The following is a 27,186-nucleotide window of genomic DNA, read 5'->3' as shown; positions in this document are numbered from 1 at the left end:
GCTGTAATGACACCAAACATGTGAATGCAGTGTGGGCCATCACTTACTCTGCATGATAAACAGTGAGTCATGCTACATGGCAGATCACGAAACACACGGACAAAACATTTGGCGAGTTCATATGGGATTTTTTATGCCATATTTCTATAACATAAGATTAGTGCGAGACGAAGATACAAGAGCTGGCCATTCGAGCTGTTTTAGATGTAGCCAAATATGTAAAGTAGGGGAGACAGAAGGGCAGTTTTGATCACAAAGAAGCGTGATGACAATTATTGAGCAAATGCTCAGTAGAGTTATTTTTCTGCTTGACCAAAAATAAAAGATTTTACATTGTGAAATTCTTGGCATATGGGCAATATATATAATATAATATATATAATATTAGTTTTGTCCAATGTATTTTGTAATATTTATTCAATATATATATATATATATATATAATGAATAAATATTACAAAATACATTGGACAAAACTAATAATCAAGTTATACTAATAATCAATTAAGTTATAATTATATATAATTACATATATATATAATTACAGGTTCATAATTAAAATCAGGGATTGTTTTAGCTGCACAATTCTGCAACATTTAAAAGATAAAGATATCTTATATATTTTTATTTATATATTTCAAATATATATACAGTAGACATTCTGAAAAATGCAAAAAAAAAAAATTCACAAATACTTATTTTTATATTTTTCTTTGTGAAAACTGTAAAGAAAAAAACTGTTAATTGTATATAGAATGATGTGTATATATAAAATTATATTGTATAGTTATGTACATATAATTTGTTGATAGTAATACCCATATATTAATGAATAATTATTAGAAATAATTATTACAAAATACTTCGGACAAAATTAAAAATCAAACAAGTTATAATTATATATTATAGAATTATAATTAAAATCAGGGATTATTTGTAGCTACACAATTCTGCAACATTTAAAAGATAAAAATATCTTAAGATATATAAATATATATTATTATTAAGAACATATATATTACTTTTATATTTAAGAAAAGCAAATTATTTATATATATATATATATATATATAAGTAAGTGTGTGTGTGTGTGTGTGTGTGTGTGTGCAAATGCAAAAATAAATAAATAAAATCACAAATGAATACAATCACTTATATTTCTAATATCGGCCAATATCTGATATTGTACCGACATGTTCCCTATTTTAATGTAACAACATACAAGCTTGACCTTTTTCATGTTCAACAAAATCAGCATTGCTTCTTGGAAAAAAATTATAATTAGTCTTGCATGGTCAGTTTACTTTGGAAGCACGTTGTATTTCTGTAAGAAAAGAATCAGCAGACCTCTTGCATTCACATGCAGGTACACTCTGAGTCACTGTCTCTTTAATGTTATTGACTTGGCCTCCATCCACCTGTGACCAGGCTAACCCTCAGCTTTAGCAGCAGGGCAGTAGCCCAGTGCATCTTCCTTTCCCCCCGCCTGATGGAGAATCACTTCCTGTTTACGAACCCTGCCTAGTGTGCTGCGGCTACCCAGAAGCTGGGGGTTGCGCTCTGGTCAGGCGTGCCAGGGCCACAGCTGGGGTTCACTGCTTCACTTGTAATGTAATAAGCATCTGGTGCTTCTTAATGCAGAGAGACTTTGTCTGTCCCTCGCTGTCTCTCTCTCTCTCATTAACACTCTGAGACGGCCCTCTGGACGTAGGAGGGCTGAATTGCCGCTCTCTTTGGCATACTAGGCTGTGAATGGCCCACATCCAAAGGCTGTTTGTCTCACTCACACCTCGGAGTACAGAACCGCACTCCTCACAGCATGCCAATGAGACCACATCACCTCCTGACTAGAACTTCAATAAACATGGTTTATTTTTTACTGTTATAACGAACGTTAAAGTTGAGAACAGCTTGGATGTTGGCGTATTAGAAGTCTGGAGCATTTTGCAGTGTTTTAATGTAGCGCTTCTCCACTACAATTCACATATTTTTATTTATTTTGAGTAACATTTGAGCATGTACTTACTCAAAATATCAATTTTCAGCAACTTGTGTGCAAGTTTTCTGTTTATTTAATCATACTTGGCATTTCATAACCTCTTAACTGAATATTTTATATGAACTCATGCATTATTCTGCTGTTTGTTAATGAACTGTGTACATCTTGGAGCTACAATGTTAGTACAGGCATATTTCATAACTGCTCCAGTCACATTGGAGATTTATTTAATGTGAATTCATTTCGCACATTCTTCACAACAAATATGTTCCCTCCTTATGGAAAACTTCTGGTGCAGACTCTTTATCCCTTTCTGCCAGACTAACAGTTTTTGGGACATTTTTGGTCTCAGTGGGTGTTTTAAGCTTAAATATTATGAAATGGCATCTTTTACTTATTTGACAGTTAATAATGAATATATAATGAACAAAACAAGTGGTAAGTGCCTCTTTTATGACTAATTATGTCATTTTTCTTGTATTAATTTGTATCAATTTAATTTCAGGGTTTCTATTTAGCTGCACAACTAAAAGTATTCTGCTTTCTATTTAAAAGTATATATATTCTATATAAAATGTTAAAAATGTATTTATATATATATATATATATATATATATATATATATATATATATATATATATATATATATATATATATATTATCCACACATCTTATTTTAGTATCATTGTGATACAGCTATATTTATTAATATTGTGAGTACATTTTTTTATTTTCTGTTTTCATTTTTAATCTTGGTAAAACTTTAATTTTATTATTTTTTTCTTTCTGTAGTTCTTGTAGGTTTTTTGTGTGTGTGTGTATATATATATATATATATATATATATATATATATACTAATGTAATTTGTAATTAGTAATTAAAATGAGTAATTTTAATCATAGTTAAAATAATAGAAACTAGCTGTTTACACACACACACACACTTATTTATTTATTTTTTTTAATTTTATGGCTTTAATTTTTCTGTTTCAATTTTAGTTAACTGTAATAACCCTGACACACATATGTAAATGTAAAAATACATTTTAATGCTTTAAATATTGCTAGATGAAATAATTAAATAAAATGTTCCATAGTCACAGATAAATGAGTTCAGGCCCAAATTGTCCTGCTGTTCTGCTGTTGTTAGCTATTCAACATATTTCTCATCTACTCTGAAGCAAAACTACCCAGCACTGAGCTCTTCATTAGCCGCTTGCTCCGTAGAGCATTGTTTGTTTACTGCAGCACCTTGTGGTCTTCGAAGGACATTTTTCAGACCATTTTTGTGGTTCCAAATTCATGTAAATGCAATCTCTAATTAGCCTAAAACATAATAAATAGCTTGGTCCCTGCTACTCACTGTGTGGGCTGTGAGGTTCACTGTGTTTTTGGTCTACATTATAAAGTGAAGTGCTAAGTCTGTGTATTTTGCATAATCTTCAGTAACATCGTCCTGTTATTATCCTCATTATAGTGCAATAAACAACTCCCACCGTCCCATTAAAACCATTTGCTGGGCTTTTGCATGTCTTGTTTTGTTATCTGGGTCATTCTCAGGACGTGGTGCCATTTATGCAAGAACATTTCAGGAACTTTTTTAAATTTTCTTATTTTAATTTATTTAGTTTTAATTCAGTTTAATTAAATTTGTATTATCATTTCCTCTGACTTTACTGCTGAAGTACTTAGAGAAATAATATTTTCCCATTTTATCCCTTCCATATACAGTATATATGTATGTATGTATGTGTGTGTGTGTGTGTATACATACATACATATATTATTATATATAATTTATTTATTTTTCCCCTAAATGATTTATAATGGCCTTATCGATAAAAATGGTTTGTATAATCAGATTTTTTTAATTTTCATTTTTAAACTATCCCTTCAATCACAAAAGTATTACTGTAAGTCACAGACGTACATGGCAGCGGTACTGAGAATGACCCAATTGTTGTCACATATGTTCTCTTTCACCCTCAGCTTGTGCTTTCATTCATTTTCCTTTTTATCCCCACTTTAAGTTTTCATTTTGAAACTTTGTTTCTGTGCTTGACTTATTTTTCTGCCTCTTGTTTTTCTCTCTTTCTCTCTCTTCCCATTTCCCTTTTTCCTTGTTTCTCTGTTGTCCTGTCGTTGTTCCTGGGCTTGGAAAATGGACGGACCATCACATGCACTCATAACGCAAACGTCCTGGTGCCAATACTCTTCCTCCTTCCCTTTGTTGTGGTTATTGCATGAATGTTTGTTTCTGCCTGTGATCTTATGTTGGTCTTTGTGTTTTGTAGTCACTCAGAGTGGTTCTTCAGTCTCCTCCACTCTAGTGTCCCTTCTGCTCTCTCCGTTATTGCTGCTTTTGCTTTGATAGTGTCGAGGAAATGTCTTCTCCTCATGTTGAGGATCCTCTGCATGATTTGTCTCTGTATCTCTCTAATGTGCTGGGAACACTGAGCCTCATAGACAAAGTAACCCCAATTACAACTTAAGGAAATAAAAAAAATAAATAAAAAAAAATCAGTTTCAGATGACCAAATGCTTAAAATGACTGTGCTTTTTAATTTATGTCATTAAAAAAGTAACATTTTTTATATCGCATCCAGTCTATAGACATTTGCACTGTATTGTGTAAGTAAAACTGCATTGTGTCATTCTAGTGGCACCAGATGGAATTAACTGAATGCTAAGCCCCGCCTTAAAACATGCAAGTTAATGCAAGTTTATGGAGGATCTGTTTTTGGGTAGTTTTAAATGCAATTTAACAATAATCTAGAGGGGCGGAGCTTAGTGGATAGTTGCAAAAACAATGAAGAAATAATGAAACAGAAGGTCATGAAATGAGTTATAATGAGACCGAATAATAATAATAATAATAATGTATGGCCTCTGTGGGATTCTGTGTGTTTGGAAACAACAATTACTTTTGCAATTCCATGTAGTGCTGCTAATGATGCAGTAATGACACGTTTCACCTTAAAGAATGAGAGAGTGAAACACTAAGTTAAAAGCAGATAGAAAATATATCTTGTCTGTCTTATATTCTTCTTTTGCTCTACGGATTGTTTGAACTAAAACTGTACCAGTCCTTTGGGATCGAACTTTGTAACAAACCTTTCAGATGTTATTTTATTACTTAAAAAACTTTTTGAGGCTTCTACTTACTGTAATGTTTGGGGGGGAAAAAACAGCATTGTATTATAGTCATCACTAGGGCTATTGTTCACACGTGGCATTATTAAATTCATTTTTTATATACTGTTGTAATGTCCTTTTTTTGGGATATCTACAAAAGTTTGAGGTCTGTAGGTTTTTAAGACTACATTTATAAATAAAAAGTGCAGTAAAAACAGTGGTATTGTAAAATATTATTAGACTTTGTCACATGATCTTTCAGAAATCATTATAATATGCTGATTTGCTGCTCAAGAAACATTTCTTATGAATGTTGAAAACAGTTGTGCTGCTTAATATTTTCATGGAAACATCTTTGATGACTAGCATTTTTGAAATAGACATTATACTGTCACTTTTGATGTATAAAATGTAATTGCAGAATAAAAAGTGTTTATTCATGCATTTATTTATTTATTTTTAAATCTTACCGACCCCAAACTTTTGAACGGTGGTGTATGTTTAATTTGCAATGACACAGTAAGACTTTAATCTGTCATAAATAGCATTTATGTTGTGCCAGTTGCCATCATATCATCATGATCTTAACTGTCACTGGTGTTTATGGGTAAGTATTTTATTTTATTTTTTAACTACTGGTGGTCAACAATAAACAAAGGTTGGAAAGATGAAGGCCAAGATTGTATCATCACTTAGTCACCATCATGTCGTTTTATGCTGATACAAAGATATTTTGAAGAATGTTGGTAACAGTTTTGGTTCCCATTGAATTTTGAATACATTGGAACTCAATGGGAACCAAACTGTTTATTCAGAATATCTTTTGCGTCAGCTTAAGAAACTTAGTTTAACAATTTGGAACGACATGAGGGTATGCAAATGATGAAAAACTTTGATTATTGGATGAACTATTACTTTTAGTCCAAACTTGGGTAGTATTATATTCATTGAGTGCACAATTACATCTAAAGGTGGAATTGTTAGCTTTGCCTTGTTGCCTTCACCAACTGTCTTTGCTTTGCTGATTCCTGCTAGTCTTATGATCTGAAAATTACTCATGCTTGCTTGACTGTTACATTGCATGTAATTTATGAGCTGATGATCCTCCTGCTCTGTGTCTTTGTCTGCATTTCTCCTGTTTCTCCTCAAGACTCCTTGGAAGACGGGCCGAGCCTGAACACTGGAGTAATTGTTGGTATTCTTATACTGGTGTGTGTGCTGCTCTTGCTGATCGTGGATGCCACCTGCTGCTTCCTCAACAAGTGTGGCATCCTCATGTGCATCTGCGGTAAACCTGGGCAAAGCACCAAGGGCAAAGACATAGAGACAGGCAAAGCTGCCTTTGTGTGAGTATCCACAATGCTCTTACACTATATATATAATCGACTCAAATAAGCTCATATCGCACATCGAGAGCAGTCAAGGGCCCTGCATTGTAAAGCATATGAATGTTAAGCATGAATATTTTCAGTTCTATTAAAGCCATCCAACCTCTGTGAAAGAAACAAGAGCTTCTCTTATGCCACGACTGTAATGACCTCATCAAACTCTACTCATTGCTGTATAATGAGCAGATGTGTGTGCTTTCTCTGTGCATGCAGTCAAGATGTGTCTAAAGAGCCCATTGTAGAAGTGAGGACAGAGGAAGAGGCCACAGCCAATCACGACACAGAAGGCCATCCCGAGCCCAATGAGACCACGCCGCTGACCGAACCAGAGTAAGCTCAGTGTTATGTGATAGTACTGTGCTCTATCACTTGATCACATAATCACAGAACATCTGCGGTGCCATTAAATCAGTGTTTCCTAAATCCTAAATATAACCATTTGAATCCACCTCTACTATCTATCTTCTATTTTTAAACTTCAAGACAACATGAAACAGCATTTTGCAATGCATTTAAAGCTGCAGTGTGTGATTTCTGCACAGCTAGTGGCACCAAATGGAATTGTGAAAAATTATGAACTGTTTTCAAACACGTTTCCTTGAACTTATACTGACACCTAGTGGTGTAAATGTATCATACAAAAATAAAAATAAAAATTAAGGCACATTAATAATTTTATTTAGCAAGTATGCATTAAATTGATCAAAACAGTAATGTACAAAACAAAACAGTAACATTACATTGACGGTAAAGACATTCGGAATATTAAAAAAGGTTTCTATTTCTAATGAATGCTGTTCATGGTTTCCACAATATTTCTTTAGCAGCAAATCAGCATATTAAAATGATTTCTGAAGGATCTCGTGTCACTAAATAATATATTTTAAATATGTTTAAAATATATTAAAATGGAAAACATTTTTTTTGTTTGTTTTTTTAAATTGTAATATGTCCACAATATGTTTTAATGTGTATTTGATCAAATAAATGCAGCCTTGGTAAGCAAGCACAAGGGACAGAAAATGTAAAATGTACCTATTTAAAATAGCTTTCGAAACTATTAATAAGTGCATCTTTAAGCATGGGATGAAAGTATTATAAAATATTACATACAGCAGCTATAACATCCATAATGTGATGATAGATTCTGAGTCTGACATAGGGTCCTGTTCCCCTCTCTTTCAGTGAATTTTTCTGTTGCTTCTCCAATGTCCTATCAAATAAAAGCAAAAAGCCATGAAAAAAATCATTAAAAAGTGGGCTATGATGTTATTGGCCATGCATACACCATTTAAGACCTATATATTGTTCAAAAACAATTATTATTATTATTGTTTTTTAAATGATTTTTTAGAATTATGTGTTCAGGCGAGAGTTTAAACACAGTTCACTTTGATGTCATGTTGTCTTTGGCCTCATGCTTGTATTTCCTACATACTCCCACCATAACAAACATATTGTTTCTCACCATTTTTCTTATTTTAAATCAAGTACTCCCTCTAGTGACCATTAATTGTAACACCACTCTTGTATTACATGCAATACTGCATTTCAAATGAGTATTGCATACGTGTTGTAACCACATACCTGCAGTGATTTGGTGTCTCTCCCTCAGTGTCTCCCGTCTGTGTCTCTGTTCTCTCCCTCTTCTCACAGGCAAGTGACTGAAACTGCCGCCGCAGTGGTGGACTTGCCTCTTTCTGTGGCCACTAATTCAGACACAGTCACTGACACCTTTGACCTTAGCCAGAGCAGCCCAGTTAGCGAGAGCACCACTCTCACCTCCAGCATCACAGCACCTCCCTCTGACCCTCTTAACCCCGTCCACATGACGCCACCCAACAGCAGCACGCCCAAATCTCACACCAAACCCTCCATCTCATCTACCCTGTCTCCCGACCCAGCTAATGTTACTCTCCTGGTAGATCTGGGTGATTCCCCAGAGCCACAAGCTGAGGTTCCTCCAGTGGTCCCTTCAGAAGAACCAGTCCCAGTATCTCCTTCCCCTCTCAGCGTTGTCCAAGCAGATGCTGTAAACTCAAAAGTCACAGAAAACGAATTAGATTCACCCGAGTCTCATGCCACTTTAAATCCCATCAGCCCACAGGGCAGCGTCGCGATCCCCTTAGTGAATCATGAACATGTGATTGATGGAGAGCTCCCACTGGCTCCAGACACAGACGTCCCTCAGGATGGGTCACATGCTGTGGGGACAGCTGGCTCCAGTGGCCCATCTGTTCCAGCACAGGACGAGTATGGATCTCTAGATGCTCTCTAGATGTTCTCTCTGTGTTTGTTGTGGCTGTTGTTTGTTATAATTTCACTGCATGTGGTCATCTGAATCAGTGAATGTGCATGCATTCTTTAGATGTAGTCATTTAAAGGTTGTGGCAAAAATGAAAATTCAGTCATTTACTCAGCCTTATGTCGTTCCAAACATAGGAACAAAGGGCTGTTCACAGCAATGGCAATAACTTTGAAGATAACTATAAATGTAAATAATCTTATGAGAATAGGGAAGTCCAAAACACATCTATATTGATATCAACATGAAGGAACAATATCATTGGGATTAGGGATGGGCGATATGACCAAAATTTTATATCACTAAATGAGTCATTTTATTTCATGGTAACAATATCACAATATAGTTATTTTTGCACAAATATCAAAATTTGTAATACCATAGAAATGCCATAATTCTCACCACCGGTATCACAAAGAACTAATACTAGCCTAAATTAAAAAAAAAAAAAGCTCAAGCTCACTGAAGATAAGTAAACAGTCAGCGATTAATAAAGAATAAGAAACTAATTACAAGTGAAAGGACAAAAAACTACAGTAGAACAAATAAATAAGAATGCTACATACATTGTATAAAGTATAATCAAATGAATTAAAACATCATATTATTCACGGTGTAAATTAAATATATATTTCTTCTTATTAAAGTTACAAAAGTGATCTAGTCAAGAGCAATGGAATATATTCTGTCTTTTGTTATTTGATTTACATTAATGACAGACAGCAGGAATATTAGACTGCTGTCACTTTAAGAGCTGCCCGGATCCAATATACTGTTACACATGTTTTCTTTCTCAGCTGTTTGCTTTCACTCAAGATTTAAAATATTGTGTTTTTACTTGCAAAGACAGCCGTTTTGGCACATACAAGTGTGTGTATTTAACTGTTCAAGGCCTATAATGTGGCAAAAATCTAGATCTCTCTGACAGCACATGCATATATAAATATGAGTTTTCTTTCGCTGCTGATTGCGTTTTAATGGCTTAAAATCACTTGTTTTTAAACCGTAATACTTAAAAACATGTAGAAACCAGGGGTGTGGGAAGTGGGGGTGCTGAGGGTGCTGCAGCACCCCCTGTTTTTTTCTGTGAGCAACGGTTTAATTGTTGGGAATATAAAAAAATCAAAAAAATCAGAGTGTCTATTTAAGTGCAAATAGCCATGTTGTTGGCAGAGGCTATTTATACTAACTCTACCCACAAACGTATGATCGGGATAGTCAAATTTGTAAAAGACGGTTGTCAATCATCAGATTCAGTGGTGCAGATGATAGAGCGTGTGTTACACTTCTTTTGACACGATCGACCGGGGTTCGAATCTGCCTTTTGGCGAACTCTTTTTTTTTTCTCCCTTTTCAAATTTCAAATCACATCAGAAAAGCATTTATTTTAAAATAAAAATGAAGGAAATATTCAAAAAGTTGAACATAAAGTATCGGGTAGGGTTAGGGTAGGTGTAGGGAGAGCTTTTGTCCCAATATGGTGGCATCCATTTAATAATTTGAAATAAAATTTAAAAATTACACTCAATAAGTTATTGCATACTATTTTATAATGTATTACAATGCAGAGGTGCGGATAATTGCCACTATTTACAATAAGTAATTTTTTTCTCTAATAATGTTTTTCCCCACAATTAATCATACCCTTTTATTCAATATTTGCAATAAGTAATTAACAGGATCCTGCTATTTTAACATAGAATAAATATAATCTAAAGCTATTTCCACTGTGTAAATAGCATATCACTAAAGAATACTGATACTTAGTGTAAATAGCCTCTATCGCAACCCCCCCCGACAGAACGACAACTTTTCTTGACAAGGTAGCTAGGCATGGGCCGGTATGAGATTCTGACGGTATGATAACCTTAGATAAAAATGTCACGGTATCACGGTATTGCGATTTACGGCTCTAAAATATGTTATTTTTAAATGTTTAGCTAAAAAACATCAACGTTTTTTCCACTGAACACAATACATTTTATTTTTAAGAAACATATAGAACATTTTGGAACGGTAAACATGTAAGGCTAAATAATTAATATAACTAATTGAATTTTTGTTAATTAAATTACGTGCAGTCACTTAAGTTAGCCTAAACCTGCAGCTCAACAATAATCAGAACATTAAATAAATTATTTTCTGTAAAAAAAAAAAAAAAAAAAAAATCCTTCTAAATGAATTTATTTTTTTTAAATGCAGTCACTTAACCTAAACCTACAGCTCAATAATCCAAAACATAAATCAAAACAATTTCTGTAAAAAATGCAGTCATTAAACCTGCAGCTCAACAAGGTTTTTGGAGATAGGCTCACTTTCTACACATTCATCTTTCAGTCCAAGTTATGAGCGGTGAGGTACAAAGATGTATGCACGTGCACATTCACATAAGGAGAGTGCGCTATTGTGTCTCACACACACACACACACACGGTCTCTCTCCGTATAACACTCAAACAGTGGCAAAGACACCTGAGCCAGCAGCTTGTTTCTTTTTTAAATGACGTGATTTTGAACAGATGTAAACAATGGCAGGAGGCTTAAAATTATAGACGTGATACCAGCTAAATGTATTGTACTAAATCGCAGAAACGTCTGCTATTCCCCGCTCTGTGAAGTAATGTGAGGGAGGAAACTAGTTGACGTTAGCTAGTTAATTACCTGTAGGTATGTTATCTGCCTCGGTAGCAAGCCAAATAGTATTTATTTCAACACTGAAACAACCGGCGAATGGGTCTCTGTCTTGATTGAGGGTGAAAGAGGGAGAAATGAAGACGACACAGATATATCGTTTGTGTACGACCTGGAAGTATCTATTTAGCGATCGGCGCCAAAACGTCATCTGTACGGAACATCTTTGTGTACAGAACATGATTGGTCTACGTTACCCGAGAAATTCCCATACGGCAGGCGTCGCCTTTTTCGACGGGGGAAAAAGTTCCAGGGATTCACCTCATTCGGCCTTACGCTCTTCACTGCTCACAACTGAGGGAGTCCTGCACTTTCCGTCTTTGACGACACGGAAAAAAACTGTGCATACCGCAGAAACGGTAAAACGGAAAATTTTAGTGGTTTTGAAACCGTGAATTTCCAAACCGCGGTATACCGAGTGTGTAACTGCAATAGAGACGATAGTCCAAAATCTCTGCCAGTTGACAAATTTCTACCAGTTAATCATGTCTAGCAGTATATCGCCCACCATAATTTTCAGAACTTTTTTTTTTTTCCAGCTGAAAAACAATTTTGACAGACTGCCAATCAGAATCCACCTGAAGTGAAAGACCTTGATGTTTAAAGAGGCAGACAACACCCCCTGTTAATTTTTAAAATTAATATTTTTGTAATATAATGTACCACCTAATGTTCTCTGTACTGCTTTTCAGCAATGGAAATCCTGCCATGACATAAAAGCGTGGTAACATTTGCCGCATTGTCCGTTGATTAATTTTCATGGGCAAAGTATTTCAGTAGGAATTCATGCAATTTTGCATAAGGGCAAAAGATTTCCTCAGGAAGATTTCACAACAGGTGTACTGGTCATGTGAATTCACCACGTTGACAATAGGAAGTTTCTTGCTTTAAAAGTGACTCAATCTAAAACACTGACCTTAATTATTAAGTGTTAGCAGAGAGAATCTATTACACACAAGCGCATTATACCTAAATAAATCCAATAGAAGCAAGAGCCTGTGATTCAGCATTGAAATCAATAAAATCTTAGCGATGTTGAGCTGTGAACCGCTGCAACCCAGTGAGCTGAACTTGAGAAATGAGTCTAATACGTGAATGAATCATTCTGATATGTTTTGTCAACTGAATAATTTATGAAACGGACAGAAGAAATAAAGTCATACAGGTTTGGAATGACATGAGGTTGAGTAAATAATGACAAAATGTTCATTTTTGTCTGAACTGTCCCTTCAATGGTCTTAATCACAGGAAAATTCTGGATGATGAGAAGAGTACGACTGAGCTGAAGAAAGTTGCGCCAGGCACTGGAGCAGAACCCAACGCCCTCACGCAAACAAACGCCACTGAAAGTAAAGCATGAGAAGACGAGTAGAGGAATAAAAGCGTCGCGGTGACCTTGGACGAACGTGTTTAACAGTGCCCTTAATGATTTTTCTGAACAAAACAGTGCATCTACAGACAGAAGTTTCACTTATGTATGCATTTTCATTTTATGTTTGTTGATTTGAGCAAGTTTCTGTATCAGAGTTACAAATTCATACAATTCAAAGATATTCTTATAGAGCTTCTTGAGTTTCTGTGTCCATTCTTTCTCTCTTTTTTCTCCATCAAAAGGATAATTATTAAAGCAGGGCATCAAGTTATTCAGGAGAATGATTTATTCAGTAATACATGAACGATTTATTTGCAAAGTACATTGTTAAAATGTAAATGATTTCTCCTATTTTTTTATCTTGAGTATTTGAGGGCTAGGTTCGATTTGTTGTTGGTTTTGTATTTTATTATATTTTATCATATTTTATTTACACTTAACTGTTTTGCCTGTTGGATGATAACTCGTAATGGCAGTTATGTAAAGACAAAAAAATATCGTAAGATATTTTAACACTGTTATATGAAAGTCTGATAAAGATTTCAAATAAGCCATTTGATTCGCTACTGAAGTCTTTATTGGATCAGTTTTTACAATTATTGTGTGTTTCTAATATTTGGGATTTATACATTAAATCATTCTTCCAACGTGCTCCTAAAGCATCGACTTGAACTAAAATATCTGCTCATTTTTATACCTTGTACCTCTGGAGAAATGTTTCACACTGTCACCTGCAAGCTTGTGCACTGTGATTGTGTTATCAAGATCTTTGTTGTCTTTTTTTTTTTTTTTAAAGAAAATTTGCATAGCTTTGCAGCAACTGCTGATTGTCCTTTTATAACATGACATATGTTAACAGTCCCGTATGAAACTGGACTGATAGGACACGTGACTCTGAGAAGAGTTCTTATATCATCACTCATTGCATGACTGTCTGCTTGCCCATGTCTGATGTTAAACAAGACTGGCCTGAACTGTAGACCTCAGTTTATGGCAGTCTGGTGGAGAAATAGTGAAGATTGTTGGTTGGGTGTTTCCATGATTTCAATGCTTTCTATAATGTTTTGGAGAAAATGAAAGATAATTTTGTTTGCCCATTGTACACAAGTTGTTCACTGCCAGTTTGCCCCAAAACTGTAAATGGTTTCATGTATATGGGGATTTGACCCATGAAATAGCAGTGTAATGGGTGAGCTTTACAATGATAAGCAAAGAACGTGTTGTAAATTGTGTTGTTCTAACACATTTTAATTAAACTCATTAAAACCTGAAAGATTCTCTTAGTTTGTTGTGTTTGTGCAGTATCATGCTTAGATAATTTGACCTAAAAATAAATATATTAACTCTTTACATATTTGGTAGATATAAAAGGTCAACATTATGTTGTTTTAAAAATGCCTTCAGATTAACACTCGCTTTCATTTTAAACATTACAAACAATGTATTTTTATCTGTTTCCACAAATATGGTAGCCAGGATACTCCAAAATAATAGCCTCTATGGTTATTGTTGCTACAATAAATCTGTGGTAACTTGTTATTGGCCAACACTGTCATCAAAAATGAAATAAAAATGGCAGAAAGGTTCTGAAGAAACACTTTGGAAGAGACCCTATGGTGTTACGTGCTAGTGGAAAATGGGTTACATATTAATATATTTTAAATGTCATTCTGGAGTATATTGCATCCTGATTAAAATTCCCACCTTAGACAGAAAGGAGAAAGTACGTACTTATCAATTATTTAATTTGGCCAGCAGGTGGCACTATTTCATAAGCCTCAAATGTTAGTGGACGCAGTCACAACGTGACTGCACGTGCTTTCATATAAATATACTTAACACTAACACTGTTACACATGTGTTGATTGCATTTAATATGCATTAAGTTCAGTTAATACATGTCTTGAAAACAACTTTTTGCCATTTCTGAATCAAAAGTTTTTTGTTTGTTTGTTTGTTTTGTTGGACTTAAAAATGTCTAGGTGTATCTGTCTGAATGAAAGTGCCATTAAACTTTGAAAAATGAAAAGTTGAGTTTGGCAAAGCCTGTAGGCTATTTTTATTTCTTTAAGTAAATTAGTAGTTCAAGGGTCAAGTAGTCTGGTGAACCCAAAAGTTGGCAGCCATTGACTACAGGCCTTTTTTTCATACGATGGAAGTCAATGGCTACCATCAACTGTTTGGTTTCCAACATTCTTCAAAATATCTTCTTTTATCCTCAACAGAAAAAAAACAACAACAACAAAAAAAAAACACTCTTACAGGTGTGGAATATCTTGAGGGTGAGTAACAGAATTTTAGGGTTGGGGTTAACTATCCCTTTAAGGTTACAAAACTTGGCATTTTGTCATGAAATACCTTGCAACATGAATATTTTCAAAAATGTATGAATATACCATGAATATAAATATTAAACTGCACTGAGAACAACTTTTTATTATCTCGAACATCCTTGTTCTTGACCCATGTAGCTACTGATTTAAAATAATGAAACAATTTCATCCGTCATCCATATATTTGTGCTTCAGCTGTTTCTGCAGAAACTCAAAACAACATACTGTAACGATAAGTGGCAATATTAAGTAGAAAAGAAAATACAGTGGCTCTCTTATGCTCTCAGTGTTATCCTTCACTGTTATTGTACGTTTAGGGAATGAAGCAGCGTGTCTCCAGATAAGAAGACTGTGGGAGATGAGGTAAGACTCATTGGCACGGTAGTGCTTTTGTGCATGGGTTTTATTCTCATTCATTCTTCCCCCCTTCAGTGATGGACAAGCTAAGCTCTTTTAATGCAGTCATGCTCTTTAAAGTTAAACATCCTCTGAGGAGTGTAAGTGGACTGCATGTCAGCTGTATTTTACTCTGTAAGTTGATCTTAATACTTTAATTTTCAGTCACGTGTAAATGACTATTAGGAGTTTTGGTTTAATTCGAGTAATAGAACACCACAATGCAGTTTTTCACCAGTTCATCCTAAAAGCACCAATAATCATAGGGTTCCTGCGCGCGGCGTCTTGGCGCGCCTCAGTGAAAACAGCGAGCCATTGCTTTGACGTCACGGTGGTGATGATGATGATTGGAATCCGCACGGCGAGTGTAGTGCGCGTGAAGCGGCTCCTGTGAACCTCAGTATGTTGATGCCTTAATAACAAGTGTTCAATTTACGCGCCAATTGCAGGTAAGTGAAAATAACTTCACCGGTTAAACCTTAATTGCTCTTCCAGATGCTAAAGCTGGCGACATGAATGCTTATTAGTTGGTGAAAGTGCTGCGAGAATGAGTTAATTTTGCGTTGAGGATGCAACTTGTTTCTTGGCTTTAAAGATACAGCACACGCCTAAGTGTTCACGGATCCTGCATGCTCATTTACGCTTTCGGGACACGTCGAGTTTAAGTGTTATGAAATTGGTTATGTTTATAAGCTAACTGCTGTGAATGTTGCTTAAAACAACTTGTCAATCAGGTGCATTTGCGCTTGGCAGCGCAGTAAAGACTACGAATACAGACTGTTGCACGGGGGAAACATGACTGTGTTCGCTGTCTCAGATCTGTTGCTTAATCTGTCATATTTAGCAAACGTAATATAGCCGTAAATTTAATATAGAAAGGTCGAAAGATAGATGTGTGGTTCCAATAAACTGTAACTCACGGTTTTGGTTTATTTGTGTGATTAGAAGGCTGAAAGGTTATGAGTGTCCAACCTTTTCAGGTTTGTCATGAAGGACAAGGTGCATCCGTACCTTTTTTTCTTTATATCGTTTTTCTTATATGAAGTGTTTAGTACCAACGGACGCTTTTAAAGACAAAATCGGATGCCTCTTGTCTGAAATGCAATTCACTCACGCGCAAAATAAATAAATAAACAAAATATTATCTTGAGGTTTGACATAAAAAGCAGAATGCAGTTTTTTTCTGGAATTTATACTTTATATTAGGTGTTTATATATTTTTCACTTTATTTATTGACGATCTGTTCTGTCAAAATAATAGGCTACAACAACAACAACAATAATGCATATTAATAAATATTAAATGTTAACATTAAATGGCACCATTTGTCCTGAGTAGAAAACAGAGAATATGGATTTATCACTCTGTTTGTATAAATATTAATATTCACTGGCTTTTTACAAGACCTTTTGTGCTTCAGCAAGATTATTTAATAAATGCTTATTATACTAGTTAAACTATCGTTGTTCGTTATCATAATGACAGAAAAAAATGTGAGTATCATTATTGAACAGTTAAACATAAAAATCTGTATTGGTATTAGCTGATCTGCAAATAATATCTAACTGTTTTTAGACAATTGGTCTTATTTTTTATAGTCCAGCTGTATGTGTCGCAACAGATGAAAATGTCACTCCTGGGTTGAGTTTTTATTCTTCTCTTCTGTAGGAATGTTCCAGAGTGTTAATACAAAATTAATGGTACAGTTTAAACAAATTGTGTTTCTTGCCTGAAGAACGATATCAGAAGAGCAAGTTCCTCTCAAGCATGTGCCGAATGCTGTTGGTTCAGTTTCACCTGGCAGCTTTCCACTACTATCGCTGCGATTGCATAACATTAAGTACATGTTGTGACGATTGGCTTGTGCCTCTGTACAGAGGTTCAACAACAACAACAACGCCTCTTTGACTTTTTCTCGAAGCACTGAGTTAACCTGTTTGAGTGATGATTAACATGACCTGTGTAACAGAGATGAATGAACCAAGCATTGCACATTTGACGTAGTGTATTCTTGTTTTTGTGACATGACTGAATGACATTTACAGGAGCACTCAAGGAGAGAAGCAAATCCGTGAGATGGTTCGGTAGATGTCGATGTAATGGATTTGACTAAAATGGGTGCGATCCACCTCCAGAATCCCAGCCACCCCACATCGCTCCTGCAGAAGGCCAACCAGATGCGCCTCTCTGGGACATTGTGTGATGTGGTCATCATGGTCGACAGCCAGGAGTTTCATGCCCACAGAACCGTGCTTGCATGTGCTAGTAAGATGTTTGAGATCCTGTTCCACCGCAACAGCCAACATTACACTCTGGACTTCCTCTCACCAAAGACCTTCCAGCAAATTCTGGAGTACGCCTACACCGCCACGCTCCAAGCCAAGCTGGAGGACCTGGACGACCTGCTGTACGCTGCAGAGATTTTAGAGATAGAATACTTGGAGGAGCAATGTCTGAAGATCTTGGAAACCATCCAGGCGTCCGAAGAGAACGACACGGACGTGAATATGAATGAAAACGGCGCCGAGGATGCAGATGACCGCAGGATCAAGTACCTTAAGAGCACATTTATCTCTAAAAAGCATTCCATACAGGATGCCGGCCATCGCCATCGCTTGGCGCTGGTCAGCATGGTCGATAAGAGATCTTCAGAGTCCAGCCAGCTGGGTCTTTCAACCGTCAGCCCGACTAAAGCAGCCGTAGAGGGCCTGATGAGCATGGGACAGTCCGTCCTCCAAGGAAACATGGCCCAGAGTTTCTCAAACAACCTTGGCAACTCATCTCCATTGCTAGATAAAATCAAGACTGAGATGATGCAGGTAGACGAGGACTACCAACACGAAGGTGGCTTCCCCAGGAACGGGGAGGGCGGAGGTGACTCCAGGCAGCTCCGGGACACTCCTGGAACCCCAACCAGAGGTAGCGTCATCACCAGCGCCCGCGAGCTCCACTCTGCCGATAGTTCTGCTGATTCCCAAGGAGACAACAGCCAAGTGGGTCTAGTCAATATGGCCAGTCTGGCTGATAGACATTTCGCTTCGCTGTGCTCTATCCCGTCCAACCATAAGAGCGAAAGCATGCTGCCCTTGCCTGTGTCCATGGCCTCGTCCCTACATGTGCCGTCCTCCCTGGCCATGTCGATGGATTTCAGTGCCTATGGTGGGCTCTTCCATCAGAGCTTGATTCAGAGGGAGTTCTTAAGCAAGCTTGGGGATTTCACAGCGAATGTCAAGCATGAGGTCCAAACCCAGAAAGAAAGATGTGAGGTGTGTGATCTTGAGCTGCCTGATAATGAAGCTGCTGAGCAACACAGGTGAGTGAAGTTATATGGGGCTTTACTGGTGGTTTATTTATTTATATAAAGAATAGAACCCAAAAATTCAAATTCCGTCATCATTTATTCACCTGTATAACTTCTTGTTCTGTGGACCAGAAAAAGAGAAATTTACAAGAATGTCTATGCTGCTCTTTTCCATATAATCAATCTGAATGAAGACCAAAGGAAATGGTGAAAAGCAAAATACAAGTATTCCATACCACTAATGAAAATGCACATATTCAAATTTTGTGCATCACAATCAATCACAAGGCACTTAGGAACCAGTGGCAGTTGGCATCATTGATGAATATGTGTAATTTATCAATATTTTAGTCTTTTCCTTTTGTATAGTTTCAGAAGACTTTAAATATAGTACAGGAAACGCCTTAAGGGCCATCTATACATAATGCATTGAAAAATGTAAAACACAGGCAATGGAATGGAAAAAAACAAGATATCAAAGACGATTTTTGACTCGAACATTAGAATGTGTGTCATGCCTGAGACGCTGAAAAAGGTGTGAGATGTGAGCAGAATTGTGAAAGACGTTCATCAGCAAGCATGTTTTTGTTGAAAAATGTGAGCAGTGAAAAAGCAAAAAATCCAGGGTCCCGAAAACAGGGTTTTTTTTTGTTTTTAAGTGAACGTAACTTGAGTGCTGGGCATTGTAAAATGCAATGTCAAATGCAAAACCTTGCCAACAATGCAATCACAGCAGTAAAACATGTCTGCTAAGCACAGGTTTACATAGAAAAATAATAGAAAAGTAATGCAAGGGGAGGCAAAAATGCATTCTGTTTGAGCGACCGCTTAATGTGGTCGCTCAAATATAGTGCTTTTGTGTTCTTCAAAAGAAAGAAAGTCATATGGGCTTACGGTAAAATAAAATGAGGGTGAATAAATGATGACAGATTTTTCCTTTTTTGGTGAACTTTCTCTTTAATATACTTCCTCAGGCTTGTTGAGAGCAGTGCCGAGCAGGTTAGACACATCTGCCAGCTCTGCACACCAAGCCTTTATTTGGTTTGTAGAAGGACAAGGTCTTCCTGTGCAGAAAAGAAGGGCTGCTTAGTGCAGCTTGACCCTGACCTTCCCTCCATAACCTCTGGCTTGACACTGTCAAAATGATCGGCCAGCTGCAGCTTTACTCAGATAGACAGATGGATTAAACGCTATATTTTTAAGCTCAAACAACCAATAAATATTCATAAAATCAGGCATGTTTGTGCATTTTTTGTTTTCGCACAGAATGTCCTCTCACTTACACTTGGTGGACACCCAACTGGTGTCATGCCATATGTCAAAATAAAATATTTATTGCCGTAGTTGACATATGAAATCCATTTTTTTCGCCAACCAAAGGCCATCATTATTTCAGTTTTATTGGTTTGGGCTTGACTGATGGCCATGCAGTTTAAACTTGGACTCTCAAACAGTAGGTTGAGCTTTATCTGTATTTATCAGAGTGGAAGATAACCCCGCACCTCTCTCCTTAGTCTCTGTGGTGAAGATGGTCTGATAGTGACTTTAGCCTTCTGTCAGACACAGATAAAGTGGCCACACGTTGTGTGTATTGCGGCACACCTGATACTCTTTCATTCATTCTCACAAATGCTGAACCCAGTGACACCGACCCGGGTTTCCTGTCTGAGGACTGACGAACACATCCTATCAGATGTTCTCCGTTCCAGTGTGGCGCTAAAACACATGATGCTTCTTTTTTGTTCGGACCTAACGAATGTGTAAGACGTTAAAAATTTAATTTGTATACAATGATTTTGATACACATCTTTTACGGTGAACTTAACAAAAATAAAATAGTGAATAGTAATAAAAATAGTAGTTTGGCATAGCATTTTATTATTATTTCTTACGGTAACATATTATTTAAAAAAAAATTGCTTTACTGTTTATTAAAATTTGAAAACATTTTGTTGGTAACAAAGTTGAGATGACTATACGGTAACCACATCCAGACAGTAGGTCAGTAGGTTAGCCAGTCACTTGGGACAAGTATATTTGTTCATAAACTCCGCTTGCCCTTTTCTGGTTTGTGAACAGTGACAGATGTTAAGATCTGCCGACATCTGACTTGCACACAGTATGTTATGAAAGCCCTGGGGCCCCATGGGGTCATTGTGGTCATGGTGAGGCGACCCAATACCAATAACAGTTAAACTTTTGCCCCAATTGCGAGAGGCCCTCATAGTCGTGAATCTTAACCCAAATGCACCCGCCAAAGCATTCCCAGTCCTCTGGAACGACTTTAAGCACAAGCATCCGTTTGAAATAAATGCAATAGCATTGGACATCACAACAGTCATGCAACAAACACACTCTCCTTTGGATTAAGACCTCTGCAAACCGCTGTGCTTGGTCTCGGTCCTGTCATGCATGTCATTTCTGCCCCGTGGTCGAGCCGAGGAATGTGCTGCTTTCCACTCAGTGGATTTAATCTGCCGCTGATGTGTACTCACAATCCACCGCGGGCGGTAGGGAGACGACTGATGCGTGCAGGGGCTCTGGGGACGCAGATCAGCTCCGCTGCTTAGGAATCCCTGGAAGTGGGAGATCCTAGAGCACTCGCATTGGCCCGCTGCTCATGGCTCTAATTAGATCTTTTGTTATAGAGCAAACAGAGAGCGATTGAGAGACAGAGAGAGGTCAAGAAAGACAGAGGAAATAGAGCTAATAGAGCTACTTCCTGTAGCTTGCAAAGCTATGTAAAATTACTTCACTGTATGGCAAAGCTGAATTTTTAGAATCATCACTCCAGTCCTCAGTGTCACACGATCCTTTAGTAATCATTCTTATTATCGATGTTGAAAACTCTTGTGCTGCTTAATATTTTGTGTAAACTATACCATTCAAATGTTTGGGATAAGATAAAAAATATATATATATATATATATATATATATATATATATATATATATATATATATATATATATATTATATACTTTATGATCAAAAGTGAGAGTAAAAGCATTTGCAATGTTGCAAAAGATTTCTGCTTTAATTAATGTTGTTACTTTGATCTTTCTGTAGCACCATATTTAATTTCTGACAGGAATGAAAAGGAGGCTGTGAGGGATAGAATATTGTGCGTTCAATGGACTGTGCTGTTGCTTCACAACATACTGATTGTTCAGCTGACTTTCAGGAGACAAAAACCACATAAAACAGTTTTGAAAGTTGTGATCTGGGTGCTTTATATAGTGTGTTTCATTGTAAGTGTATACCTCACAGCCTTGTTTCCTTAAATTAAACACGACGTCTAACCTGACAAAGGTCCTGAAATAAATTGCATCACGGTTTCCACAGAAATATTAAGCAGCACAACTGTTTTTAACATTGATAATAATAAGAAATGTTTCTTGAGCAGCAAGTCAGCATATCAGAATGATTTGTGAAGGATCATGTGACACTGAAGACTGCAGTAATGATGCTGAAAATTCAGCTTTGCTCTCACAAGATTTTTTTTTTTTTTTTTGAACATACTCAAATAGAAAGCTGTTATTTTAAGTTGTAAAAAAAATCAAAATTTTTACTGTGTTTTTGATCAAATAAAATGAGTGAGCAAATTAATGAGCCTTGGTGAGCATACAAAACTCCTTTCAAAAACTTCCAACCCCAAACTTTTGAATGATGGTGTATACATAGAGCGCTTCAATAGCAAAGAGACTGAAGCACAGAGATAATGAGTGTCTTTCACACACCGGCTTCAGAGCTCATCTATTGTCTTCTCAACTGTTGCTTCAGGAGATCTTTTATTTACTCAGCCTCTCCCTTTATCCTTTGCTTAACTACAACAGCAGCCCTAACTACATACCAGTAGTCTCCTGGGAGGACACTGTATATGCCCCTTCTGAACAGGAAGTTTGGAAGACCTGATTGGGATTATTGCAGATAATGTCATCTATGCAGTTTATGTCATTTATGTTGAGATCTGAGCTTCTAATAATAACAAACAAAAAGAATGAACAATAAGAAATGAAAAGTTATTTTTATCTGATCTGGCCCTTAACAATGAATTTGTTGGAGTTACCTAATAGTTTCATCCAGTAATGTATCTTTGTAAATTTAATGTTTTTTTACTTGGATAAAACCAGTTAATTTAAATTTAGAGTAATAGATTTAGATTTAGATTTGAATATGTATTTTGGTTTATATAATACACTTACTTGAAGCAAAAATAAACTTTACTAGATTTGTTGTGCTAAAATTAAGCTGAAATTTCTGGAAATGCATGTATTACATGAACTATCTTATAATAGATTTATAAAGATAGCTCTAGTGATAGATCATGAATTCACTGAAAGATTAGCGTGACATTTATAATGATCCACAGTGTGGAAAGGGCCAAAGAAAAAACACATTGAGCCCATTAATGGATAACCCAGCCTCCGGAGAAGATATGTTTTCAGAGAGCATTGCCCTGGTCAAGCTTCATTAGCGCTTCAAGCCCTTCCTGTCCCACAAGACTCACGGCCCACCCAGTGATCTTTAAACCTCTGTCATCTCCGCGGACCTCTGGAATCCAGTTGGTCAAGACTTTAAGCCCTCTAGTATCTTTTCACCCCAAAAGCCTGCTATCAGGCAAAGACAGGACTCTTTCAGCCCTTATCATGGCTATACAGGTCAACTCTTTAGGGTCGGGTCAAACTTCTGACCTTTGACGCCCTGAGGGTGTTTTTTTCTTCTCTTTCTCACATTGTTCTTGTGTTCAAACCCTCTTTTGTGCATTTGAGTGTGTGCGCGCCTGTTTTCGTAGCTCTAGCCGTAGCTTTGGGGGTTGGGTGACTTATTGATTGGCGACTCTGAGATTCAGCTGAAAACAGTGACTTTAGTCACAGTTCCTAAACTCTAGCGTAATACGCCAAAATACAAACATAGCGTCTCAAACCTTTGATCTCGTTGGCTCGGCCACATGTTTTGCTGTCTGTTCACTTGTAACCCAAACTCCTGATCAAAGTAAAAGGTTAGTTTAATCTTTGGATGATGACCGGTAGCCTGCATTTCACACTAATTCTTTGGCTCACTGAGAGAAAGAGTCAAAGTTTACATCCAGCCCTTTCCCTAGATGGTGTTTGTAGTGGCCACTTTGTTTATGGGCTTACACAAGGGTAGCTACATGCTCATCATAGTGTAGATAAGCTTGAAGAAAATACAGAAATACACAGTATTTAGGCTAAATATGGGCTTTGAATCATTCACTGTCTTGTAAAGATGTCAGAAATTAATGATGAACATTTAATGTAACAACTCCAAAACTAAAACAGTTAAGTGTTTTTATAGTTTTTTTTCTTGTTGTTAATGGTAAAAATTTAGATTTTACTTTCAGTTCAAGATATATAGATTTACTCTTTATTTTAAAAGACTATAAGTATTCTTGAATTTTAAGGAGTAGAAGATATTTTTGTAGGTAATTATTATTCTATGTATATGATTATCTATTTATCTATCTATCTATCTATAGATACTGTAGATACATTGATTTATATATTGATATTAAGTTATTTTGTTAAGGATTTTAAGGAGTAGAAGAGATTTTTGTTGATATTTATTATTATTTAAATATATATGATTATCTAACTACAGTCATACAGTCATGGCCAAAAATATCGGCACCCTTGGTAAATATGATCAAAGGCGGCTGTGAAAATTAATCTGCATAGTTAATCCTTTTGATCTCTTATTTTAAAAAAATCACAAAAATCTAACCTTTCATTGGATAAGAATTTAAAATGGGGGGAAATATCATTATGAAATGTTTTTCTCAAATATACGTTGGACACAATTATTGGCACTCCTAGCACTTCTTATGAGTAAAATATCTCTGAAGTATATTCCCATTCGTATTCACAATTTTGAGCACTCCAGGGTGATTATGAACACGAAATTATCCAGCCATGGCTTCCTGTTTCACAGAAATATAAATAGGAGGGAAAACAAAGCCCAAATTCCCTTAATCATCCATCACAATGAGAAAAATCAAAGGATATATTTCTGATGTGCAGCAAAAGATAATTGAGCTTCACAAATTAGTGAAGTGGCTTTAAGAAAAGAGCTAGAGCTGTGAAAATTCCCATCTCCACCATCAGGGCAATAATTAAGAATTTCCAATCAACATAAAATGTTATGAAACTGCCTGGAAGAGGATGTGTGTCTATCCTCCTAATGCATGGTGAGACGGAGAGTTTGAGTGGCTAAAGACTCTCCAAGGACCACAGCTGGAGAATTGCAGAAAATAGTTGAGTCTCTGGGTCAGAAAACCTAAAAAAAAAATAATAAATTGTCAAACAGCACCTACATCACCACATGTTGTTTGGGAGGGTTTCAAGAAAAATTCTCCTAGCTCATCCAAAAACAAACTCCAGCATATTCAGTTATCAGACACGACTGGAACTTCAAATGGGACTGGCTTCTATGGTCAGATGAAATTAAAAAATGAGCTTTTTAGCAGCAAACACTCAAGATGGGTTTGGTGAACACAGGGATAATAAGTAACCCATGTGTACAATGAAATATACTGCTGTATTTTTGATGTCATGGGCCTATATTTCTGCTGGAGGTCCTGGACATCTTGTTTAGACACATGGCATCATAGATTCTATCAAATACCAACAGATAAAAAATCAATAAGTGACTGACTCTGTTAGAAATCTTATAATGGGCCATGTTTGGATCTTCCAACTGTACAATAATCCCAACACAAACCTCAAAAACAACACAAAAATGGGTCACTGAGCACAAAACCAAGCTTCTGCTATGGCCATTCCAGTCCTCTGACCTTAACCCTATATAAAATGAGTGGGGTGAACTGAAGAGAAGACGCACCAACATGGAGCTGGGAATCTAAAGGGTCTGGAGTGATTCTGGATGAAGGAATGGTCTCTGATCTCTTGTCAGGTGTTCTCTAACCTCATCAGGCATTATAGGATAAAATTTAGAGCTGTTAAACTGGAAAATGGAGGTTTCAAAAAGTATTGAATAAAAGGGTGCCGTTAGTTGTGGCCAATGTGTATTAGAGAAAAACATTTATTCAATAATATTTCCCCCCATTTTAAATTCTTATTATCCAATGAAAGGTTAGATTTTTGTGAATTTCTTTAAATAAAAGATTAGAAGGATTAACAATGCAGATTGTGTGGCTGCCATTATTTTCCAGCACTGCCTTAACCCTCTTGGGCATGGAGTTCACCAGCGCTTCACAGGTTGCCACTGGAGTCCTCTTCCACTCCTCCATGACGACATCACAGAGCTGGTGGATGTTAGAAACCTTGCGCTCCTCCACCTTCTGTTTGAGGATGCCCCACAGATGCTCAATAGGGTTTAGGTCTGGAGACATGCTTGGCCAGTCCATCACCTTTATCCTCAGCTTCTTTAGTAAGGCAGTGGTCGTCTTGGAGGTGTGTTTGGGGTCGTTATCATGTTGGAATAGAAGGGAGGGAATCATGCTCTGCTTCAGTATGTCACAGTACATGTTGGCATTCATGGTTCCCTCAATGAACTGTAGCTCCCCAGTGCCGGCAGCACTCATGCAGTCCCAGACCATGACACTCCCACCACCATACTTGACTGTAGGCAAGACACACTTGTCTTTGTACTCCTCGCCTGGTTGCCGCCACACACACTTGACACTATCTGAACCAAATAAGTTTATCTTGGTCTCATCAGACCACAGGACATGGTTCCAGTAATCCATGTCCTTGTTCTGCTTGTCTTTCTTGTGCATCATCTTTAGAAGAGGCTTCCTTCTGGGACGACAGCCATGCAGACCAATCTGATGCAGTGTGCAGCGTATGGTCTGAGCACTGACAGGCTGACCCCCCACCCCTTCAACCTCTGCAGCAATGCTGGCAGCACTCATACGTCTATTTCCCAAACACAACCTCTGGATATGACTCTGAGCATGTGCACTCAACTTCTTTGGTCGACCATGGTGAGGCCTGTTCTGAGTGGAACCTGTCCTGTTAAACCGCCGTATGGTCTTGGCCACCATGCTGCAGCTCAGTTTCAGGGTCTTGGCAATCTTCTTATAGCCTACGCCATCTTTATGTAGAGCAACAATTCTTTTTTTCAGATCCTCAGAGAGTTCTTTGCCATGAGTTGCCATGTTGAACTTCCAGTGACCAGTATGAGAGAGTGAGAGCGATAACACCAAATTTAACACACCTGCTCCCCATTCACACCTGAGACCTTGTAACACTAACGAGTCACATGACACCAGGGAGAGAAAATGGC

At 36.8% G+C, this 27,186-nt stretch overlaps 2 protein-coding genes across 14 annotated transcripts in view; both read left to right on the top strand.

The window, feature by feature from the left end:
- The window catches only part of ncam1b (neural cell adhesion molecule 1b), a 104,152-nt gene extending 89,997 nt beyond the window's left edge, over positions 1-14,155 (top strand). For 8 of the 12 annotated variants that reach the window (XM_058799848.1, XM_058799851.1, XM_058799846.1 and 5 more), the window contains 4 exons: positions 6,285-6,480; positions 6,736-6,852; positions 8,179-8,775; positions 12,766-14,155. In XM_058799848.1, the coding sequence (XP_058655831.1) occupies positions 6,285-6,480; positions 6,736-6,852; positions 8,179-8,775; positions 12,766-12,877 (1,022 nt within the window). In that variant the 3' untranslated portion in view covers positions 12,878-14,155. The other 4 variants (XM_058799858.1, XM_058799857.1, XM_058799855.1 and 1 more) reach the window with 3 other exon arrangements.
- Positions 14,156-15,635: 1,480 nt separating this feature from the next.
- The window catches only part of zbtb16b (zinc finger and BTB domain containing 16b), a 58,886-nt gene continuing 47,335 nt past the window's right edge, over positions 15,636-27,186 (top strand). The window contains exons 1-3 of one of the 2 annotated variants that reach the window (XM_058799484.1): positions 15,648-15,753; positions 15,885-16,067; positions 17,665-18,932. In XM_058799484.1, the coding sequence (XP_058655467.1) occupies positions 17,719-18,932 (1,214 nt within the window). In that variant the 5' untranslated portion in view covers positions 15,648-15,753; positions 15,885-16,067; positions 17,665-17,718. Of the gene's footprint in view, positions 16,068-17,664; positions 18,933-27,186 lie in introns of both variants that reach the window. The other variant, XM_058799483.1, reaches the window with a different exon arrangement.

The sequence above is a fragment of the Onychostoma macrolepis genome, chromosome 15, assembly GCF_012432095.1.
Source record: "Onychostoma macrolepis isolate SWU-2019 chromosome 15, ASM1243209v1, whole genome shotgun sequence".
In the NCBI taxonomy this organism is placed as follows: Eukaryota; Metazoa; Chordata; class Actinopteri; order Cypriniformes; family Cyprinidae; genus Onychostoma; species Onychostoma macrolepis.
This window is presented reverse-complemented; position numbering and strand designations above follow the sequence as displayed.